The following is a 25,121-nucleotide window of genomic DNA, read 5'->3' on the forward strand; positions in this document are numbered from 1 at the left end:
GCCATTTAAACGTCAATCTTCACTAAAGGAATGATGTAGATCACACCCATGGAGTCTGATTTGATCAAAACAACTTGCATCAATGAAATGGTATGAAGAAAGGGATGACATAGGGGATGAGTGAAACCAATTTCATCATTTTTTTTATAGGCAAGCTGGGGTTGGGCAGACCCCCACCAGTTACACAACATACCATTCGGTTTTGAACTTGCAACGTCCCAATACACGGTGACGTGAACTAACAGCTCCTACCAAACAAGTGGAGCCCCCGTTGGTAACCAATTTCATCATTGCTCCCTTTTGGAAGAGGCTAGAACATAAGTTCGAAACCCATGGGTGTACATCTCTTGCTGCGGGGCTGAATCTGGGAAAACTCCTTGGTAGGTAAAGGGGGACCAAGGGTTTTAAGGCATTAAACTTGGTGAACGAGGTGGTTTTTTTCCATTATCCAAAAAAAATAAATTGAGAGAGAGAAGAAGGTTTCTCCTTTTTCAACAGAATAGGCCAAATAAATAAATAAACGCCATCACAATCATCGAGTATATGGATATGTGCCACAAAACCAAAACTAGGAGCTTCAAGAGGAAATGAAGGTAAAAATACCTGTCTGTTCATCCTAAAGTATATTTTCCTCACATATATATAACCAGTATAGAAATTTTATCCATTCATCTTCCCCAACCACTCAGGAAAAAACACAATTCAAGCACACTAGAGAATTCCAGTAGACAACTGAACAAGGCTGCTGTTCTTTTTTTCTTCCTTCGCCTTTTCATTTTTGATCCAGACGTTCACAAGATCCAACTAGACAAAAGTTGTTCATTGCTTTACATTTATGAGCGTTGCTTTCAGGACTCATCAGATGTGGGTTGCATGCAGCAAAACCATTTTTTCTGCATCCATCAGAAGAGAAGTTGATCACAAGCAACACAATATCTGGGTCAACCAGTTAACAAGAACAGCATTTAGATATATTTTCACAAAGATCTTATGTTGACATCAGAATCCATAGAAATTTTAGACAAAATCACATAGCTAGTGGCATTTATAACAAACGATACATATATTTGATTTCATTCTCTTCCCAGCATCATCCCACAGAGAGAGAGCACCCCAACCCAGCTCGATTAAACAATGTGTATGCTAAATAAGGCTGAATGAAATCTTACCGTATTTGGCTTGCTAGCATAACCACCTTGTTTAAAGGCAGCATCATCCTTTGCAGGAGAATTGCCCCCACGCACATTTCCACCTGTCTTCTTCTCATCTCTTGCCTTGTTGAAGATCACAGTGAATCCCTCAGCTGACGCAGGGTCATTGACATCCCATTCTCCAAACTTGGGCAATGGCCTACCTTTGTCCTGATGCAATCAATGAACAAGCAAAAGAAATTCAGGAAACAATCACAATATAGAGAACTAAAGACAGCGATAGACAAGCAACTACATTTTTCTGTATGTGTGCACGTGTATTTGCATACACGTACATGAATAAGTGAATCAGTATGCACATGTGTGGCGTGTGCCATCATATCATCATCAACAGATCAAGAAACTATGTTACCAGAAATCAAATGGTCTTTATTTCTAGTTATAATAAGCATCAGAATGTGTATCATTGCTGCTTATAGCACATTCCATACTTTCTGCCCAAAAGAATTGGACTATGTGAAGGGTGTCTTGATTATTACTTGCTAATATCTTTTCTTGTGACATGGGAGCTCCTGAAGTCGAGATAATTCTCTTCCACAGGGAAAACCTTATTAAACCAACCATATCATCTCAACAACCTTGCTTTATTACCATTCCAATATGCCATCTATGAAAAAGTTGGCTCTTCATTTAGAAAGGCATAATTAAAGTAACTAAACACATAAATAATGGATCAGCGGACATCAGAAATGCAGGATAATGAATTATTCAGCATCCAGAAAGAAATGAGCCTTGGACATTATATTATGAGAACCAAAAGTTGCCTCTACCGATGAAGCTGTTGAGAAACATTTAGACTGTTGCAGTTTGAATTCTGCTTTATTCATGGCTCACCAGAAGACCCCATGTTCATGATCTATTGTTGGTACAGATCCATCAGGGATGAAAATCATAAATTTCCCCTAAAGGCTTTAAGCAGGTTGAGTTCCACATGGCAGGTGGCATGGGAGAAGATGCTTCTTAAAATGGATTGTTATATATATATATATATATATATATATATATATATATATATATATATATATATATGTTACACTATTTGTAAGTGTTTAATAGGAAATACCCATTAGGGGTATTTTAGTCTTTTCACAGCATTGTAATAGGATGTGCCCATTAGGGGCACATCAGTACTTTTATATTTTTTCCTTTGTTTTTTGTTACATGTTCTTTAGCTTAAAGCTAAAGGACATTTATGTCTTTTGTCATTAAAGTCATTGGGACCTCTAGCCATTGGGGGTATCAAGGCTTCTAGTGTGTGTGTTGTGTATAAATAGGGGTGAAGCCCCTCTTGTATCTTATGCTTGTTTCAAGCTATTTCAACTCGATAAGATTTACATTTAATCTTTTGTGCTCTCTTTTAGCTTATTGAAGCTCTTATTTACACTTTGTGCTTGTGTAGTGCCTTAGCGTCTTTGTATTGTTCATTAAGTGGACTTGTATTTGTGCATGTGCACATTGTATTTTTGCTTTCCGCTTGTTTCATTACATGGAATAAGAGCAAAGGAACCTTAGAACGTGTTGCTCGTGATTGATCAAGGGACCGAGAGCTCGTGGTGATTGTGAAGGACATGTTCGTGATCAAGTGATTTAGATCTTCCATCTATTCTTCTCTTTTTCTTTCTCTCACTCGCTCTTCTCCTTCTCCATGGACCAAGACTATAAAATTGAGCTCTCATCCAAGCTCAAAGGAAGCAACTACGTGATGTAGTCCTCCGCAATGGATAACCATCTCAAAGGCAAAAAATTATGGCGATATGTATTGGGCACCACTCTTGAACCACAACTTATGGGAGGTGTTCAAAAGTCACTTGAAGGAGAAGAAAGAGCCAAAGTCATTTATGGCTATCAAATGAAAGTAGAAGATTGGGAGAGCAATCATGATAAGATCCTTGCTTGGTTCATGAATAACGTTGATCTTAAGATTACGGAAATATTTTTGTAATGAAAAAGATATTATTTGTGCAAATTGTGTGTTTGGCAAAATGAAATCCATTTCATTCCCTGGTAGAACTTTCGTCTCTAAAAGACCTTTTGAATTAGTGCATTCGGATGTTTGGAAGCCCTCTCTAGTCACATCAAAAGGGAGATACTTATATTATATTACCTTTATTGATGATTTCACTAGATATGTATGAATCTACTTCTTAAATTTCAAATCAGATATATTTTCTTTCTTTAAAGAATTTCATATGATAGTAAAAAATCAATATTTATCAAATGATTTTCAAAATTATTTGAAACAAAATGGTAATTGTCATATAAAATCTTGTCCTAGAACACTTCAAAAAAATGGGTTAGCCGAATATAAACATAGATATATTATGGAAATGACTAGAACCCTTTTTATCTCTAAAAATATTTCAAAATATCTTTGGGTCGAGGCTGTTCTAACATCAAATTATTTAATAAATAGAATGTCATCTTCTTCATAAAAAAATATTTCTCCATGTGAGAAATCGTTTCAAATAACACTCGATTTTAAAAGATTACGTGTTTTTGGATATAAATGATTTATTTTTTACATAAAAGAGATAAATTATCTCTAAAGACTATTAAATGTGTTTTCATTGGCTATGGAGAAAATAAAAAAGGACATAGATGTTTGGGCTATAAAAACAATAAACTTTATGTATCCAAAGATGTGACTTTTTTGGAAAAGGAAAATGGATTTGATGAAGATAATAGAAAAGTGGAAGTAGACTATACTTTTATGTTTGATCTATTACCTAGAGAAGATAATGCTATTTGTAATGATTCTTTGAATGATATGAGTGATGAACTAAGCAATTGTGAAGAATCAAGTAATGTTTGTAACGATGAAAGACCACCCTTAGAAAATGTTAGTGAAGAGCCCTCTAAAGATATTCAAGTTTATACCCGATGTGAACAAAAGAATCCAAGTGCATTAGAAAAATATTCTTCTATAGAAGAGAACACCATTAGAAGATCCAGTCTTGTCTCTCTCCCACCTAATTGTATGATTCTTTATCTCCAAATTATAGAACTTGTCATATAGCATTACATTCATATCATGAACCATATCATTATAATGAAGCTAAAAAATTATCTCATTGGGTTAAAGTTATGAATGTAGAATTGAATGCCCTTAGAAAAGCAAAGATATGGGAAAGAGTTACTGCGTATATGGGTTTTTAAGGTTAAACCAAAAGCGATAGAACCTTAAAAAGATATAAAGCTAGGTTAGTGACCAAAAGATATTCTCGAGAATAAGAGATTAACTACGAAGAAACTTTTGCACCCGTAGCTAGGATGAATAGTGTTGGAACACTCATAGCTATAGTCTTTATCCAAAAATGGCATATTCTTCAACTAGATGTTAAGAATGTTTTCCTCAATAGTGAACTAAATGAGGAAGTCTACATGGATCCTCTGTCGGGGTATGATATCGAAAAGGGTAAAATCCTTAAACTTAGGAAAGCCTTGTAAGGTCTGAAACAGACTCCTAAAGCCTGATATAATAGTCATGACTTATTTGAGCTTTCATTCATGTTATACTGACATTGCTCTCTTTGTTAAAAGCACATGTACAAATGTTATTTTTTTTGTACTTTATGTGAATGATATGATCATAACCGAAAATGAAAAGCAGGGAGTTAATGATATTAAAAATGTTTTAAAAGAAAATTTTGAAATGTCTAACTTGGGTTTCTTAAAATAATTTTTAGGTATTGAAGTAACATATTCTCCTAGAAGATATATTCTATCTCAAATTAAACTTGATGTTGACATTTGCACTATGTCTGAGATTTCAAATGACAAGAAGGTGGAGACTCCAGAGGTAAATGCAAAACTAAGATTAGAAGATGAGACTCTATTGGAGGATCCCACACCTTATACGCAACTAATTGGGTATCTCACTTACCTATCACAAGACCTGATATAGCTCATGTCGTCCACTCAACAAGTCAGTATCAGCATGCTCTTACCACTATGCACACGATTGTAATATTGAGGATTGTCAGATATATAAAGAACACAATAACTAAAGGACATTTTTATCCTCATCCTCATCTTTAAATTTAATTTTCTATATTGATGTTGATTGAGGTGAAATTCCAAATGATAAGGTTTCAAACACTAAGTTTTTTATGTTTTTAAGTGAAGCTTTAATGTCTTGGAGATGCAAGAAACAACAAAAAGTCTCATTGTCATCTATTGAAGCTAAGTATCGAGTTATGACTATGACAACCATAGAACTTGTGTGACTAAGAAACTTTCTCAAAGATATAGGAGTAATCATATTCAATCATACAAAGATGTGTTACGACAACAAAAGTGTTATTTATATCGACAACAACCATACCTTCCACGAGCGTACCAAGTATATTGAGATGGACTGTCATTATGTTCTAGATAAATACTTGAGAGGAACCATTGAGTTGTCGTATGTCACTTCGGAGTACCAGCTTGCAGATTTCTCCACCAAAGCTCTTTATGCATATTTTTTATTTCTTCTCAACAAACTTTCAGTGTTTACACCATAAGTTTGAGGAGGGGTGGTAAAATGGATATATATATATATATATATATATATATATATATATATATATATATATATTACACTATTTGTTAGTGTTCTAATAGGAAATACTCATTAGTGGTATTTTAGTATTTTTATAGCATTGTAATTGGTTGTACTCATTAGGGGCACAACAATACTTTTATATTTTTTCCTTTGTTTTTTGTTACATGTCCACATTTATGTTTTTTGTCAAGGAACAGAGACAGCAGCAGAAACAATCAGTAATTAAGTTTGGAAACGGAGCATGTAGTGACTAACAAGAGATTTCAGGTTTCACAAAAAAGAAGGCTCTCACAATAGAATTCCATTCTGCTTCCAATGGTGCTTCAACATCATCATAAGACTAGATTTTTAATAGTCGAGGAGATGGTGCATTAGTTTATTTTTGGCAGTAGAATGTTTTATAATAGACACTGTAATATTCTAGTTGTACATCACGCTTCATCATGAAGTGCATATGAAATATCTGTTGGACTTTATACGATTCCATTTCTCTGAGGCTAACCCCGTCTTTTCTTTCGATATGCACAAACAGCTAATCCGTCTTGAGGATGACCAGCATTGAGATTGCATACATTCACGGTGAATTCGCCATTCTTATTGTTGCTGCTGTTGCTCCAGCTTCTTTCAGAAACACAGCACAGAAAGTACTCAACAAGTTACCTGAAGCCTGAAGGCCTCTCTATGTTAATAGAACCTTCAAGCCGAAAGATGATGCAGAAGGTGCATGAGATTCGGCATACCAATTAGATGGATATGAATATACTGCACCAGTGAAGGTGTTGATGCTGCTGGTATTTGTCCAAGGTACGAGTGTCCGTTCAAAACTAATACAGATGGTCTTATTTTAGTCCTACAAAATTTCCTTTTATCCAACGCTGGTACCATTGTTCATTCAAAAGTTACCCATATGATCTTGTTTTAGTCCTACACAAATTTCTTTTATCCAACGGTCGCCAAGTTGATGCAAGGTCAGCTTGGTTCAAAACTTGTTTTCACTGTTTTTTTTTTCAATAGTCAAGATGGGGTTTGGCAGACATTAAGTCAAAATTTTATACAAACTATGCATCAAATATGTAAGTTTCAATCTACAGAATCTGAGGTATGAACTTTATGAATCACATCAAAAACCATTGGGTATGATGTCCTTAAATTTTTTTGTGTGTGTGCTTTACTAGGGGTATTTGTGTGATTTTCAAAATGTAATGAGAGAGAGAGAGTAATCATTTTTCCAAATCCGTAAAATACAAAAAAAAACAGACTCGAGGGGTTTGGCTCAGTGGGTGGGGCCTAGACCGTTTGACGGGCATTCTAGGTTCAAACCCCACGGGTGTCATTCCTTTCGTAAGCCGAAGCTTGACAACTCCCTGGGGGGTCGAGGGGTAAGCCCTCAGAGTTTTAAGTTGACAGGACAGCATCAGTAAGTACGGCAGGCTAAGATCTGCGCCTGAGGAGGTTTCTCCGAGTAAAAATAAAAAAAAAAATACAGAAAAATTAAACCCTGAAAAAAAGACACTGCCAATCAGATCTTGTTAACGCGGCGGCCAAGCGCATCCTCATTTCCAATTGGGGATCCACATAATACCATCATCTCATTGGCATACCATCATCATCTCATTGGCACACCATCACCACCACCATCCATCCATGGATTCAACCTACAGGTGCCTTCCCGTTCTCTCATTCTTCGTCTTTCCTCTCATCTTAGATACATAAACCGTTGGTTATTGATTGAATTGGTAACAAGTGTTTATTGGTGGTGGTGTGATAAAAAGGTGTGGCAAGTGCGGGGCGTCTCTGAACCTGAGCAAGAGCCACGAATACCTTCCCGACTTCTACCTCGATGCCAGCAACAAGGACACCCTTTCCTTCTCCTCCGTCGACGGTTCCAGATTCAAGTTCAAGAAGGAGGACAGGATCGTTGGAACCTCCCCAACGGAGCCGTTGGAGAAGGTCCCTAGGCCTCTAGTGTGTGTGCTGTGTATAAATAGGGGTGAACCCCTTCTTGTATTTTATTCTTGTCTCAAGCTATTTCAGCTCAATAAGATTTATATTTTTTAATCTTTTGTGATCTCTTTTAGCTTGTTGTAAGCTCTTATTTGTACTTTGTGCTTGTGTAGTGTCTTAGTGTCTTTGTATTGTCCATTAAGTGGACTTGTATTTGTGCACGTGCACAATATATTTTTGCTTTCTGCTTGTTTCATTACAGTGATAACATTCAAAACAACAAATATCTGTACTGTCATGCATAAGGGGATGGATATTGACACTTAGTATTCCCATGTGAACTACTTCAGTGATTCAAAAGTCCATCTTCTAATTGGCTTGGCCTGAATTCAGAAAGGCTGGTAGACTTCACCTCCAGAATAAAGTTCATGATGCTAGATGGTTGCTTGATGGGGGAACAGAGAATGGTGTTAAGTGGTAGACTTTTCATGGATTAGGAAATGGAAGAACAGAAACAAGATTGACACAAGGAAAAAAAATAATTCAAGGTTTGACAATCCACACTGTTTCATGTTTATGTTGCCATAGATTGAGGGAAAAAAAAACAGCATAATTTTTTGTAGCTATTCTTACTATGGAATGAACATTTATTCTAAACAAAAGGAAGAGAACCATGAGTTTCCCGTTGTTAATAGAACATTAATCTAGAAAAAGTATATATCCTAGTTTACTGGAAGCACAAATAGCTAAGTCAAACAAGTGCTCAAATCTCCTTCATTGCACCACTCTCTAAGGCTGCAATGCTCCATCACTGTCCTCATTTTCCTAGGACATATGTTTCAGAGAATGCAAAGAATCAAAAATATATTTTTTAGTGGAAATCACCTTAGGAAGTTTTTCTTTATTATTTTTGTTAAGAGATGTATCCAGTTTGTTCGTTTTATAGCATGGTGACCACAGTCCTACATTTAGTTCACTTCCCACCTTCAATTCACAACCCAGAGAATGGGAAATGATTTTGTGTTCCTATAATTGTACACTCAGTCACCTACCACTAATAAATGATGCCTTATACCTATTCACAAAGATGATCATCACAACTCTAGGTTACACTTTGGGAGATTTATGTATAGGTGCCTAACTTATGGCAAAATTACTTTTAACCGCCTATTTTTCAAAACTTTTCAGATAGGTGCCTCGTTTTTCAACAAATTGCTCATATGGCTGCCTTCAGTTACCTTTTCCATCACTTCGCTCTAGTTGACTCTTTAAAATGACAATTTAACCATTTCTTGTCTTTAAATGATTGAATGTCATTTTTTGTAGTTGTAGTACAGTTAAGGCCAAATAAGTAACTTTAGCAAGAAAAAGTAACATAGAAAAAGATAGTTCCTATCTTAAAAGCTTTAAGACATAAGCAGTTAAATGTGATTTTGACATAAGTTAGGGGACTATATGTAAATGTCACAAAATATGAAAGAGTCACAAAGTGACTAGTAAATGCACAAGCACTCAAGCAAAGAGCCACTAATGGGCTAAAATACAATAAGACACTACAACAACAACAACTACGCCTTCATCCCTTAGAGAGTGCAACACGAGGACTTCCCAGGAGGTCACCCATCCCAGTAATACTCTCGCCCAAGCACACTTAACTTCGGAGTTCTAATGGGATCTGGTGCTTTAGTGTTGGTACAATAAGTCACTAAGTGGCAAAAAACACGAAGTGAGAGAGAGAAAAAAAATATTGATCTTCTATTGAGAATAGCTTCCAAGAAGCTTAAGAATACATGGGGCATGCCCCTTTATTTATAGACAAAATGGGACCCAAGAAGGGGCTCCCATAGAGTCGTTTGAGCCCTTCCAACGGTCATATTTATGACCGTTGGAGGGGTCCAATGACTTTATGGTGGGACCCCTCCAATGATGAAAAGGAAAAATAAAAAAAGAAAAATAAAAAAATAAAGAAAGAAAAGAAAAACATATTCCAAGAAGAATATGTGTGTTACATGAAAAAGACTATGTAACCCCTAGTGGGTATTACAATATATATATATATAAGTCACACGGACTCAGCTAAAAGGTCGACGCACCCGCGTCGACACGCCCCAACATGGGTGCGGACAGGAGTGCGGCTTCGCACACGGGGCGGACACGGCCAACTAAGTGTCGGACTCGGTCAACACACCAGAGCCGAGTCCATCCATATTTTGGACTTTGTCAACTTTGACTTGGAGGGACAACATGATTTGCATACTCTCAACATAGACTACCTCAATCCTGTTCTTCCATCTAATTCAGACGATGAGGTAGATTTATGATAAGTTTTGTTGTTATCACACTCACAAGCTTCTTTATGTGTTAGATTTTGGTAAGTTTGTGTTGTTACTTCAATAGAATTACTTTTTTATTTTTGCTTTAAAATTTACAATCTTATTATTGTTATATATATATATATATATATTAAAAATTATATATATAACCGTGTCCCCGTGTCCAAAATTTTTGAAATTGCTCTGCACCCGTACCCATGTGACATATATATATATATATATATATATATAGGAAGTACAATACAATTTAACAGTAAATTGCTCTTACACTTCTAAAAGAGTAGTTATCACATAGCCTAATATGTATACGTGACTGCATCAGAGAAATGCACATAAATATGAAAGATAAGCAATACATACATATATATTCAAGTAAGTTTTCAAGTTAATTTAGCTTTCTAATATTTATGAATTGTCAAGGCATAAAGATTCTCCCCAACATTTTTGGCCTTGTGCTCCTATTCCTGACCATTCTCTTGCTCCTGGTTGCTATATAGAGGTTTTTGCAGCTGCAAGCAAGATCAATTAGCTTAGTAAGATACACTCAGTTAAAATGTTACCTAAAGAGGTTTTGCATAGTCCTACAAAGACCATTTGTGTTCATTTCACTTGTTTCAGATGATTGGCTATTCTATTGGTTTATGCTGATTTTATTGCTATAGAGAATATAAAGATTCTTTTACCTGCATGAACAAGCAAGAATCTCCAAGTACCCAGGTTGAAAAGTTTGAGAACCTAACTATACTTATATGGAGAGAAATTTGAAGTCATGTCGGACCATTAAAGCTTAAAATACCTCTTTTCTCAAAAAAAACTCAATATGCGGCAACGACGATGGCTGGAATTCCTCAAGGACTATGAATTCATGCTTTCCTATCACCCTGGAAAGGCAAATGTCGTAGCAGATGCCCTTAGTCGCAAGACTGTTGCCACTCTGGCCAGCCTCACCGGACAATGGAAGTTGATGGAGGATTTCGTCAATTGGAAGTCATTCCAGACTGATACAGGCAGAATACGATTGTCAAGCCTGACAATACAGCCTGAGATCATGGATCGGAAAATTTTGGACATTAAACCAGGGGATACTTGCACAGAACAGGGGATACTTGCACAGAACTGATATGGTGATACAGGGTCCAGCTTATTAATGGCAAGATGGTTGATACTTGATATTGCAACTCTGTTTATCGGAAAAGTTTTCTCTAATCAATGACTCCTAGGTCAAATACAGAATCAGGCAGCATGTTTAGATGTTAATTCTATTATCCATCTAATATGGCAAGTTTCATTTCCAATTCTGCTCTCATAAATGCAAACTGAGATACCAGATATATCAAGAGCATCCTTCTCCAAAGTTTTGGCTCTTCTTCTAACTTCATTTCTTCCACTACAAGCATATGCACAAGAAAAACATGCAAGCACTGCAAATAAGGTATCTTCGGGTAACTTCATCTCTTCAACTAAGGGCATACACACAAGCAGAATATGCAAGCACTGCAAATCACAAGTTAAACTGATGCCTCTGTCTTCCTTGGCAATTGTTGGATAAGCCATATGTGGATTCTCAATCTTATGCTGTAGGTATCAAGCCATGGCACAATGACTCCTTGATAATAGTCACAAATATTTTTCTTGGCAATGGAATATCTCAGGAGATTTTTTAAATTCTTGTTCTTATCAGAAAAATATTAGTTTTTGAAAAATAATATAAATAAATATGCAATAAATTATTATGAAAAATTATGAATAAATATATATTTACTGGTATAGATAGGTTATATTACCTTAGTAGTTAGCACAGAGGATCCAATATTAAGGTGAGAAGAAGAGCACCCCTTGCTATGTCACAGGGATTCGGCTAGCAGGGTGCCGCACCCGCGTCGACGCGGGTGCGGTCAACCCGACCCTGGTTGTGTTGACCACACCCAGGATCATTTCGGTCCATTTTTTGGATTTTTTTTTTAAATTTTGCCCTATGAAATGGGCTGTGGAATTTAAAAAAAAATCTTGGGAGGGGGGGGGGGGGGTTGCCCCGCTAGGGGCGGCCCCCCCTGGAGCCCCGCCCATTGACCGCGCAGCGGGACCCGCGCCAGAGGGAACCCCCGGACCCCCCTTTATATATATATATATATATATATATATATATATATATATATATATATATATATATATATATATATATATATATATATATATATATATTATTTATGAGTGTAGCTGAGATGCGGATGCTTAGATGGATGTGTGGAAATACAATAAAAGATAAGATTCGGAACGAGGAGATACGTAAGAAGGTAGGTGTTGCACCCATTGAAAATAAGATGCGAGAGAATCGTTTACGGTGGTTTGGACATATTCGGCGAAGGCCTAATGATGCTCCAGTTAGAAGGTTGGAGAAATGGGAAAATATATTAGTTAAAAGAGGTCGGGGTAGGCCTAGGAAGACTTGGATGGAGATGATAGGAAAGGATATGAATGCTTTGAACCTCACTGAGGACATGGCATTGGATAGAAATGATTGGAGGAAACGGATTCATGTGGAAGACCCAAAATGAATTTCTTTTTTGGTTCATATCGCTGACCCCAATTGTTTTGGGATGAAGGCGTAGTTGTTGTTGTTGTTGTATTTATTTTACATTTTTGCCCCTGCCGCACCCAAGGTTTTTGAAAGTGCCGCACCCATGCGACATAGACCCCTTGTATTGATTTGGGTATATAATGCACAAAATAAAACAAAGGAACATAAAATAGTCCACTACTGAAGAGTAGGAACAATGAGAACCAGTGTTGTTAAAAACGCACCTCAAGGTGCAAAAAGCGTGTCTCGCCTCGAGGCGTGGCCCTCTGTGCCTTGAAGAGTACTTAAATAATGCACAGAAGCCATGGCATATGCCTCATGCGCTATGAGGCGTAAGCCTCAGGGCGAGGCACGCCTTACCCTGAGGTGTGTGCCTCATTTGATTTAGGTCAAATGGGGGTCAAAGCCCCTATTTGACCCAAATTTGTGGCAAGCCCAACCCTTATTAGGGTTGGGCCTTCTCTTCTTTCCCTCTCTTGCTGCTCAATCCTCTCTCTCTTGTCTCTTGTCTCTTGTCTCTCGTCTCTCCCTCCTCTCTCTCATCTCTCGTCTCTTGTTGCTCGTCTCTCACTCTCTCGTCTCTCGTGTACGCAGCAGAAAAAAAGGAAGAAGAAGGTATTTCTGTTAAATTGTAATATTAAATCAATGTAATTATATATATAATATATAATATATATTTATTTCTTGTAATAGTCGTAGGGGTAGTTTAGTCTTTTTGCACATATTCATTTTTTGAATATGTTGTAATTATTTTTCTTTTTGTTCTTTTTCTTTTCCTTTTTTATTCTCTTCTTTTTTGTAAAAGTTAGTGTACACCTTGGAGGGGCCCACCATCTAGTCGTTGGGCCCCTTCCAACGGTCACATTTGTGATAGTTGGAGGGGCTCCAACGACTAGAAGTGGAGCCCCTCCAAGGCTTCCACCTCCTCTATAAAAAGGGGTATTCCCCCTCTTGTATTTTCATGGCTTTGGGTCAAATCCCAAGTGATTAATAAAGTTTTCCTAATCTTTTATGCCTTTGAGCATTTGTGAGATTTAGTGGGTTGTGCTTTTGTGCACAAGTGTTCTAAGAGTTCTTATTGTGCATGAGTGCACGTGTTTTATCATCAAGAATATTAAGGTCTTGATCATAGTATCTTATTGAAGATACTTTCACAACTTCTTTTCCTCTCTCGTTGCTCACTCTCTCATCTCCCCCTCTTCTCTCGATGTTCCATCATTCTTCTCTCTCGTCTCTCGTCTCTTGTCTCTCATTGCACGTCTCTCACTCGCTCGTCTCTCGTGTACTCAGTAGAAAAAGGTAGAAGAAAGAGAAGAAGAAGGTACTTCTTCTTTCACTCTCTTGTCTCTTCTTCCTCTCTTCTTTTTCTCCCTCTTTATTTTCTATAGTGTTTGGTTGATCCTTTTGATATAGTGTTTGGTGAAGATAAATGGATTTTAGGGCTTTAAATTAGGGGATATTGTGTGTTTGTTAATATTTTTGCATTTTTTTTGTTATTTTTTTGGCATTCTATTGCGTATATACATGAAAAAATGTGTTGGTTGACCCTTTTGATATAGTGTTAAGTGAAGATAAATGGATTTTAGGGCTTTAAATTAGGTGCTTTTGTGTGTTTGTTAATATTCTTGCATTCTTTTGTATGTTTGTTAATTTTTTGGTATTTTATTGTGTATACATGCAAAAATGTGTTGGCTGACCCTTTTGATATAATGTTTGGTGAAGATAAATGGATTTTTTGCATTTCTTTTATTTATTTGTATTTTTAGATATTTTAAAAAAATAAGTTTTCAAAAAAAATTTGAGGCTTTCGCTTTTCGCCTTGCCATAGTTTTTGGTGGAGCACTACACTACACCTCAATGCTTTTCACAACATTGATGAGAACCCCCCTCACCTCTATTTAATAAGAGGATCTTTCCCCTATGCAGACCACTCTCGAATTTCAAATAGCTGCTGACGTGGAGTTAGTCACATGAAGAAGCAGTTTTTAAATTTATTTTTGAAAGTTGGGCATCGCAAATGCCCTAAAGGTAGAACTACTGTGAGCGGTCTAAACTTCGACCCTTATTTATTTCTTCCTATTGTAAGGAGCAAAGCCCATTTTTTGCTTCATCATTGGATAGATCAGGGACCCTCCTGTCGGCCGAAACAAAATGATCTTTCAAGAAGTAGTCCAATTCCCCTCGGACCCAATGCCTAACAAGAAGGGGCGGGGCTCTCTTCAACCACTCCGAAGAGCCAATATCTCGTAAAGTAGCTATAGTTGAGCCAGCGCTGGCCTTGCCAATAGGCAGCTCATGGCTCACGGCTTGTCTACGAAACTCGCTCTTACGTCCTCGCTTTGTTTGGTGGTTTTGAGGTTGCAATATTATCATGATAATAATATAGCAAGAGTTTTTTAAAATCTTGCGAAATAATCAGAATAATCACAGCTTGTGATTATATCACGATAATATCCTGAGATTTTTTAAATTTCCGTGATATTTGCGACTATGCGTGATATAGGTGGTTACAATTCTATATGCTTTTAGTGTATATGGATCCACCAGCTCTAGTTCCTTAGATAGCCAATCTGATGCGGATAAAAAAGAATATTCAGAAACAGCACATAATCAATATGGAGGTCACTTGTCTTTATGCTCATGAGAAATTCCAAGCATGCTGCTCTTTGTACATTTCCTTCAGCTCATCAAGTTGCAAACACGTTTATGTGTTCCTCAACTAAAAGGTTAATTTCTAAGCTTCATGTCTCTGCAGTAGAATTTGAAGGTCACAAGAATGTGTGTGTGTGTGTGTGTGTGTGTGTGTGCGCACGTGCGTTCCAGGGATTTTAATACCTGTTCCATTAGTTTGTAGTAGTATATTATTATAAGTTGATGCATTTTGTTCACTTGAAACTTTTAAACAACTTTTCATATGCTCATTATAATTATTATTAATGACAGGAAAAGCCTTCTCCTCCCAACTTGTGCTTCATCTACAAATTTTACCAATTAGCAGCATCCAATTAATTTTCCAAGAAATTATTAATCTTAGATATTTTAATCATGAAACAAACGAGAAGCATCTACAAAAACTTCATGTTTTGTAAGCATAAATCATTATGAACCCCACTGCTTAGTTGTAGTAGAACAGTCCTCAAACTAAAAGAGATGATATAGGAAATAGATGTCCCAAGGAAAAGAGAGAAAAAAGAAACATGTTTTCCATAGCTAGGATGTTGAGAATAGGTGGTTTAAAGTTTAAGTCTTTTTATATTAGAGGTTATTTGAAATTTTGTTTTCATAATGGGCTTAGATGTAATTATTCTTTTTAGTCTCTCTCTATTTAACATAGAGAGAAGCCCTAATAACATAAGTTAACGAGTTTCTTTTTTCTAAACAACCGTCTCTCTCTCTCTCTCTCTCTCTCTCTCTCTCTCTCTCTCTCTTTCTCTCTTCCTACCTAGGGTTCGGTGCTTCTCAAATATTCTTGAACATGGTATCCGAGCACTGATCTCGGGAGCGTGATCAATCTGCAATCGAGCTACACCAACGAAAAAAAAAACATTGGAACCAGGTGTGTATTATAATTTTTTTTTGTAAGATCTGTCATCAGATCTAAGAGCCATCGTGGGTGCGTGCCTTCAAGTCTGGCAGGCGTAACCCTTGAGCCCTCAATTTCCACCATCGAGTTCCACCAATCTTCTTTGAAATAGCTGCCGTGATTTTTGGGTTTGGGAGCAGCGAAAATCTCTTTTCATATGCTGCTATTGGTGATCGAGCTCGAGATGTGTTGTTGCTGGGGGGGGGTTTCTTTTGTCCCCTGAAGTAATGAGATTCCTCTTTGTGGCTGTCGTGCTTTATTTTTCTGGGAGCATCAGCTGTCGTGATTTACAGCACCTGTCAATATGATTTCAGATGTTGTGATTTTGTTTTATGTTGTGAAAGCATGTTCAGTTGTGTTCAAATCGAGGCAGCATGCGTGATTTCTTGCTGTGTTGGAAAATATCCATGTTTATGTGCTGTGTTGAAAAAATGTCCCTGGTTATGTGAAAGTTTTCTATTATCGTGGGATTCTGTGTTGGGCAGCAGGCGTGATTCCCTGCTGTGTTGAAAAATATCCATGTTTGTGGGTTGTTGTCCATTACTGTCTTTACATTTTGTGTTGGGTACTGCTGCTGGTTGACATATTGGCTGACGCGTGATTCAAAAATTTTTTGTTCAAGTGAGTGTATTTGTTTCTTTTGCAGCTGAAATAGTATAAAATCTTCAGTATGGTTGAAACTTCGAAGTGTGATTCCAAAATGGAACATATTGGGGAGTATAAGGCTTTTGCCAACCCCTTCTCGTTGAATGAAACCAACTATGCCAGGTGGTCCAGAACTTTTATGATGTCGATATCTGGACATCGTCGAAAACATATTTTGTTGGAAGACGAACCCACTGAAAAATTGGGAAAATATGTTACTTGGGATGAAGATAATGACATAGTTATGTCATGGATCATGAATAGTGTCGAACCCTATATTGCAGATGGATTGATCTACTATAATACAGCCAAACTGATGTGGGACAATCTTCGTGATACATACTCACAAGAAACTAATGTGAGTCGTATCCTGCAAGTCGAACAGGAGATATATAATTTGCAGCAAGAAGATAAAACCTTAGCCCAGTACTATGTCTCTGTCAAAGTTGCGTTTGAAATACTTAATGCTCACAGGCCTCTTTGTTGCTCGAAGCAAAAGGATCATCAAGAACAAACCATGGTTGCTCGCTTTCTTACAGGTCTCTCTTCAGAATTTTCTGTTGCAAAAGTCCAAATGTTGACTGGATCAGATGTACCTACTCTTGTTGATGCATACAATCGTCTGAGTAGACTTGCAATCTCTCTTCCACAATCTCAGCCTGTGACTCAGTCATCTGCTCTTGTTGTCTCATCTGGTTATGGGCGTAGAAATATTCAGAATATCAGAGGACGAAGTCGTGAACGTGGTATGGAAGGCAGAGGAAAGCTTTAATGTACATTCTGTGGAAAATCTGGACATTTAGAAGATCGTTGCTGGGATAAGCATGGTCAGCCAACCTCTTCTTCATCAAAGTCATATGCTCCTAAAGCAAATGTTACTACTATCGAGGCAACAAATGTACAGGATAATATCTTTGCAAGTGACTGTAGTATCATCCTCAGTCGTGCTGAATATGATGAGTTGATAGCTCTTCGTCCTTTGAGTTTCACTCCTGTAGCTGGTGTTGCCTACTCAACAGAAAATCATCTTCATCCGACTGACAGTAAGTAGATGATTGACTCTGGTGCATCCAGACACTTGTGTGGAAATTCACTTGTTTTTTTAGATCTAAAGGATATTACTATTCATCGAGGAGTCTCATTAGCCGATGGGAGTTCCTCCCCGGTTGTTGGTCAGGGAAATATTTTTATATCCTCCTCCTTACAGTTGAAAAATGTTCTTCATGCTCCAAACTTTCCTCGAAGTTTACTCTCTGCTAGTTGCCTTACAAAAGAACAAAATTGTAGAGTAATATTTGATCCGATGGTTTGTCATTTTCAGGATTTGCTGACGGGGAAGAAGATTGGTGGAGGCTATGAAGAAAATGGAGTCTACTACCTACATCATCCAGTGGGTAATGTTCATGCTGCAGTGAAACACTCATTCAGTCTTGTTCAGTGGCATCGTCGTCTTGGTCATCCTTCATTATCAAAGCTTCGTTCAGTCTTTCCTCAAATTCCTACCACTACATCATTTCAGTGTGAAGCATGTCAGTTGGGCAAGCATCATCGAAGTTCATTCCCTTCCAGTTAGAGTCAGTTTAATAATAAAGTTTTTAAACTTCGTCATGCAGATGTATGGGGTCCTAGTAAGATTCCTACTAGGACTCAGTATCGATACTATCTTGTTATTGTTGATGATTTCTCTAAGTTGTCATGAGTGTTTTTAATAAAAGAACGATTTGAAGTTCCAAGTATTATCAAATCCTTAATTCTTGAAATAAAAACTCAGTTTGAATCTATTGTCAAGATTGTTCGCACTGATAATGCTCTTGAGTTTAAATCAAAAGGTCTGTTACAATTTTACCAAGATCATGGCATTCAACCCCAAACTTCCTGTGCCTATTCATCTCAACAAAATGGGGTGGCTGAGCGAAAACATCGGCACCTGCTTGATGTTGCACGGACCATTATGATTCAATCTAATGTTCCTGCGTTATACTGGGGTGATGCGATTACCACTGCTTGCTATCTGATCAACCGCATGCCTTCATCTTCTGTGGGTGATCAAATTCCATTACATATCCTAAAACCTAATGCCTCACTCTTTTCTTTCTCACCAAAAATATTTGGATGTGCGTGTTTTGTACACAAACTTGGCCCTGACCGTGATAAATTAGTTGCTCAAGCTACAAAATGCATATTTATAGGTTATCCCAAAAATCAAAAGGGATATCGATGTTATGATCCTATTTTTCGCCGAGAGTATGTCAGTGCGGATGTATCTTTCCTGTAATCCATTCCATATTACTCTAGTACTGGTTCTCCGTTGCAGGTTGATCCAGTTGAGTCTTTTCCATTACCTATACCTCCTTTTCCTTTGGAATTTGTGCCCTCATTACCGAACCAAACTTCATCATCTTCCAGATTTAATAATCCTCCATTGGTATATGTGCGTAGAGCTCCACCTCCGCAAGTGCATTCATCTTCTTCTTCCCCTGAGGTAAGTTCTACTGACAATAGTGATCTTCATGATGATGATAACAGGCCTATTGCTCTACGCAAGGGGACACGACAATGTACCTTATATCCCATATCTCATTTTGTCTCCGATGCCAGAATTCGAAATCAGATGAAAACTTTTATTTCAGCCTTATCTGCTGAAACTATTCCTCTGAACTATCAACAGGCAGAGCTTGATAACCGCTGGAAGCTGGCCATGCAAGAAGAAATGGATGTCTTAGTATCTCAGCATATATGGGATCTAGTTGATTCCCCAGCAGATGCTGACATTGTTGGATGTAAATGGGTATATACAATAAAGTACAAATCTGATGGTTCTATTGAAAGGTACAAGGCCAGATTAGTAGCAAAAGGGTATACTCAGACATATGGTATTGATTTCTTTGAAACCTTTTCTCCTGTTGCACGGATGGGTACCATTCGTCTTGTTCTCTCAGTAGTTGTTCAGCATGGTTGGAGCTTGTACCAATTAGATGTGAAAAATGCATTTATATATGGGGATCTATCTGGAGACCGTTTACATGCAACAACCTCCAGGATTTGAGGTTGAGGGGGAGTGTCAGAAGGTGTGTAGATTGAGAAAGGCGATTTATGGCTTGAAACAAAGTCCCCGTGCATGGTTTCAAAAGTTGTTTGAAGTGATGTCACGTTTTGGCTTTAATAGGTCAGCAGCAGATCATACACTATTTATCAAGAAAACTAACTCTGGCATAGTTGTTATGGTGGTATATGTGGATGACATCATTCTTACAGGAGATGATGTGAAAGCTATTGAAGCCACAAAGGCTCATCTTCAAAAACACTTTGTTACAAAAGACCTTGGTTCACTTAGATATTTTCTGGGTATAGAAGTTGTCAGGAGCCGTGAAGGGATGGTTTTGTCTCAACGGAAGTATGTTCTTGACTTATTAAAGGAAACGGGAATATTGGGAGCTAAACCAGCAAATATTCTCATTGACCATAAAGTTCAGTTGTTTGAAGAAGGGTCAAAATCGGCTGATAGCAAAAGTTATCGCTCCTTAGTAGGGAAGCTAATGTATGTAACTGTGACCAGGCCAGATATTGCTTTAGCAGTAAGCAAAGTTACCCAGTTTATGGACAAACCAACTGAGGTACACTGGAATGCAGCTATAATGATTCTCAGATATCTAAAATCTTCTCCTGGAAAGGGATTATTGTTCAGGAAAGGTGGAACTCTGGAGATAGTGGCCTATTCTGATGCTGACTATGCAGGATCTGTAGTGGATAGAAAATCTACCACAGGATTCTATGTGTTTCTGGGAGACAACTTGATTTCTTAGAGAAGTAAGAAACAAAATGTGGTTTCTAGGTCGAGTGCAGAATCAGAATATTGGGCTATGGCCCAAACAGCTGCTGAATTGATGTGGGTTCGTACTGTTCTTCATGATCTTCAGGTGAAGGTTTCCTCTCCTATGACCATGATGTGTGATAACAAGGCTGCAACATATATAGCAAACAATCCTTGTCTTTCATGAGAGAACAAAGCACATTGAGGTTGATTGCCACTATGTAAGAGATATGGTTCAAGCTGGTCATATCACTACCAAATATCTAAAGTTGGAAGACCAAGTTGCAGATATGTTTACAAAGCCTCTTGCTAGAGCTAATTTCTCAAAATATTGTGACAAGCTGAGCATGATTGATATCTATGCTTCAGCTTGAGGGGGAGTGTTGAGAATAGGTGGTTTTAAGTTTAAGTCTTCTTAGATTAGAGGTTATTTGAAATTTTAATTTAATGATGAACTTAGATGTAATTTATTCTTTTTGACCTCTCTCTATTTAACATAGAGAGTAGCCCTAATAACTAGTTAACGAGTTTCTTATTGTGCAGTCGACTCTCTCTCTCTCTCTCTCTCTCTCTCTCTCTCTCTCTCTCTCTCTCTCTCTCTCTCTCTCTACCCAGGTGACCGCGCATCACATCTTCCTTCTACAGTTGTAATCAACATACATTAAAACTATTAACTATAGTAGTCACAAGTATGGCAAGAAGGCAAACCTGGAGCACCTAAAGAGAATGCATAAGGCATAGGTAAGAGGAGTATAATTAGCAAAAGTAAGAGAATGCTGCTGCTACAGTATGCAATTAGCAAATATTGAAAGGAAAATACTCAAATGAAGTAATGAGATCACCATCCAATTGCTAAAAGAAAATTTCATCCTCCATGTCAATGTAGACCTTGTGACCATTATACTCAAAATGTTTTCATCTAAGCACACAAAATTTAAAAAGAAAAATAGAAAATCCAAAAATCTTACCTTTTTCAACAGATAAGTACAAGAAAATGTAGACCATTACTTTGGAACAAATATGGTTAATATGTAATAAATATACAAATAGAAACAATGTGATCATTAGAATATGATATAACCAATTTGTGTGTAAAAAAGGAAGGAAATAATAACGGGAGAGAGAGAGAGAGCGCATGAACATATCTTAAAATCACTGGTTCTTCATGAAAGTGTAAAATAAATTCAGAGAAGTGTTTAATTGATTTGAAATTTTAGAACTTGAAGGATCAAATGGTTTCTTTTCTGTGAGACACAAAGAGAAAAGAAAAAGTACAAACAAGAAAGGATAGATAAACATTTATTTAGTATAGGAGAACTTCATAGAAAAAGAAAACATGCAACCCCCAAACTAAAAAGTCCAAAAGAACTCATTTTATGAACCAATCTGTACTTGAATCTACTGATCATTTAAGATAAAATACAATCTATAACATAAAAAGCAGGAGTAAGACATATCATATGACATTTATAGGTACCTGATATGTCTCCAGAAGAAGTTATGTTTTCAGGGATTTAAAAAAAACATAAAGAAAAATCCAAGCGAAGAAGAACAATTGTACTGCATGAAAATAGGGAAGAGATTAGGAGGAAAAAAATTTAAGAAGGGAGCAAAACTGTCCATGACATTGCCTTTTGAAATCGCTAGCGAAATAGATTAGAATAGATATATCACCATTGAAAAAATCTTAGTTTAAGCTACCAACATGAATTTAGATAAAGTTGCAGAATGTTGATTATATCCGCCACACTAGAAGATAGAAACACATTGAAAAAGGAAAATATAGAATTCGTCGAAACAGAACAAGCATCTTAAGAAATAGATAAAAGGAGAAACAGGTTTTAGCCGAATGAAGTCAATACACACCACCCAAACAAAAAACTTCTACAGTGAACCTGACAGAAGACAAAAGAAGAACAAATAACTATCCACAATAATGAATCAGACTCCATCAATCAAAAAAGACGAACACCAAATCTTAACCTATTTTTTGCAGCTCACACAAACAAAATATATATATTAAAACCAACAAATAACAGCAACAAGATGATTATCACAGCCACATTTAATCCCATGACCTCAAAACCCAACAAAGTAGAGGCTAAATAAACAAGCATTTAAAATCAACCATAAGAAAAAGAAAAGATCTCAGGATTTTGATATTATCCAATAAAAAAAAACGCAATCAAATCCCAATTCTAAAAAAACAAAAATAACTCGATCAAGGAGCTCTTATTTATTTAAAAAAAAAAGATCAACAATCGTCATCAAACCCAAATCCCAACCGCCGGATTCCCGATCATTTCTACGAAACAAAATGCATCCAGAAAGACCAAATCCCGATGCAATAAAAAACCAAGTAAAATTAGGGCAAAATGCATCAAATTTTCGAGCGACTCGTACAGTGATGATCAATAATGGATTCAATATAATCAAAGAGATACCCCTCCATAGAATCAATAAACATTAATGGGAATTATAAAAGAAAGTTTCTTGCCGTCATGAATCCGCAGAGAGAGAGAGAGAGATGAGGACGATCGCCGAACGGGATGGGCTGGCTTCCTCCCCAATGGAAACGGAGAGAGAGAGAGAGTATTTATACGGGGATCGTCTTGGCGGGTGGTGGTCTGAGTCAGACAGCATTAGCCTTCTCATCTGACCCCCTTGCCCCCTAAGATTGGAAAAACCTCCAAGAGCAACGATACCATGCGCCTCTCCCTCATTTATCTTGGGAACAACTTCGCTCCTCATGGCGTAGGGGTGAGCAACTGATCGCCCGCGTCAAAGCCCGGCCCATCAATTGACAGGGCCTGGCCAAAAGTCTGGTTCAGGCTATACGAACCAATTGGGGTCGGCGATGTGAACCAAAAAAGAAAATCATTCTGGGTCTTCCACGTGAATCCTTCTCCTCCAATCATTTTTATCCAATGCTATGTCTTTGGTGAGGTTCAAAGCATTCATATCATTTCCTATCACCTTCATCCAGCATCATTAGGCCTTCGCCGAATATGTCCAAACCACCGTAAACGATTCTCTTCCATCTCATTTTCAATGAGTGCAATGTCTACCTTCTTACGTATCTCCTCGTTCTGAATCTTATCTTTTATTGTATTTTTGCACATCCATCTAAGCATACGCATCTCAGCTATACACATTTTTTGAATATGATGTCTCTTGGCAGCTCAACATTCCGTACCATATAATAAAGCGGGCCTAATAGTCATCCTATAAAACTTTCCCTTCAACCGCAATGGTATTCTACGATCGCACAACACTCCAATTGCACTTTTTCATTTCATCCACCCAACCTTTATCTTATGATTTACATCTTCATCAATTTCTTCATACTTTTGAATGATAGATCACAAATATTTGAAACAATCATCCACCGGTATTTCTTGCTCACCAAGCTTCACTACACTCTCATCACTACTTTGTTGCTTACTAAACCGACATTCCATATATTATGTCTTACTCTTACTCAACTTAAAACATCTTGCTTCCAATGTCTGTCTTCATAATTCTCACTTAGCATTAACCCCAGCTCTAGACTCATCAATCAAAACAATATCATCAGCAAATAACATACACCACGACACATTTTCTTGAATTGATCGCGTAAGCTCATCCATCACTATAGCAAATAGGAAAGGGCTTAAAGCAGATCCTTGATGTAACCCAACCGTTATAGGAAAATCGGTTGTTACCCCTCCACAAGTGCGGACATTGATTACTACTCCTTCATACATATCTTTAATTATACTAATGTACTTGAGAGAAATACATTTCTTCATCATTGTTCACCAAAGAACGTCCCTAGGTACTCTATAGTATGCCTTCTCTAAATCAATAAAAACCATATGCAAATCTTTGTTACTTTCTCTACATCTCTCAATAAGTTGTCTAAGAAAATGTATAGCTTTCATAGTTGATCTTCCAGACATAAAACCAAATTGATTATTTGATATCATGACAACCTTCCTCAACCTAGACTCAATCACCATCTCTCAATGTTTCATAGTATAACTCATGAGTTATATACCACGATAGTTTGTGCAATCTTGCATATCACCTTTATTCTTATATAAAGGCACCAAAGTACTCTTCCTTCACTCATTAGGCATTTTATTTTATTTTTTATATCTTGATTGATTATTTTTATATACTTCCATGATTTGTTTATAAAAGTTAGCATTTATTGAGTTGCATTATGATTATCAACTTGAATTTATTATTTAATGTTTATAATGCATAATCTTTTAAAATAGTTCCATAATTTGTACTTAACATAATATTCATATTCCATAGCTTTAGGTCAAGAGTTATATATATAACCATGCCCCTGCATTCTAATTTAGGTTCTAGCTTATGAGTTTTTCTTCCTAAGAAAAATAGCATCAGTGAAAATGCTCTATTACTGGCACGCCAATCGAAAAGTTTTTCTTATAGCTCCCTATAACTAAACCAAAA

At 37.1% G+C, this 25,121-nt stretch overlaps 1 protein-coding gene and 1 pseudogene across 1 annotated transcript; both read right to left on the minus strand.

Moving 5' to 3' along the window:
• Positions 1–513: 513 nt before the first annotated feature.
• On the minus strand, positions 514–23,222 carry LOC149812745 (protein NOI4-like). Its single transcript, XM_089991820.1, has 3 exons — positions 23,149–23,222; positions 1,170–1,361; positions 514–893 (listed from the first exon to the last, which is right to left on the minus strand). The coding sequence occupies exons 1-3, from the start codon at positions 23,152–23,154 to the stop codon at positions 849–851; spliced, it is 243 nt and encodes an 80-aa protein (XP_089847946.1). The 5' UTR covers positions 23,155–23,222; the 3' UTR covers positions 514–848.
• Positions 9,289–9,407, minus strand: LOC149812746 (5S ribosomal RNA; annotated as a pseudogene).
• Positions 23,223–25,121: the final 1,899 nt, after the last annotated feature.

This window comes from Nuphar pumila, chromosome 16 (assembly GCF_984573655.1).
Source record: "Nuphar pumila chromosome 16, dmNupPumi1.hap1.1, whole genome shotgun sequence".
Classification (NCBI taxonomy): Eukaryota; Viridiplantae; Streptophyta; class Magnoliopsida; order Nymphaeales; family Nymphaeaceae; genus Nuphar; species Nuphar pumila.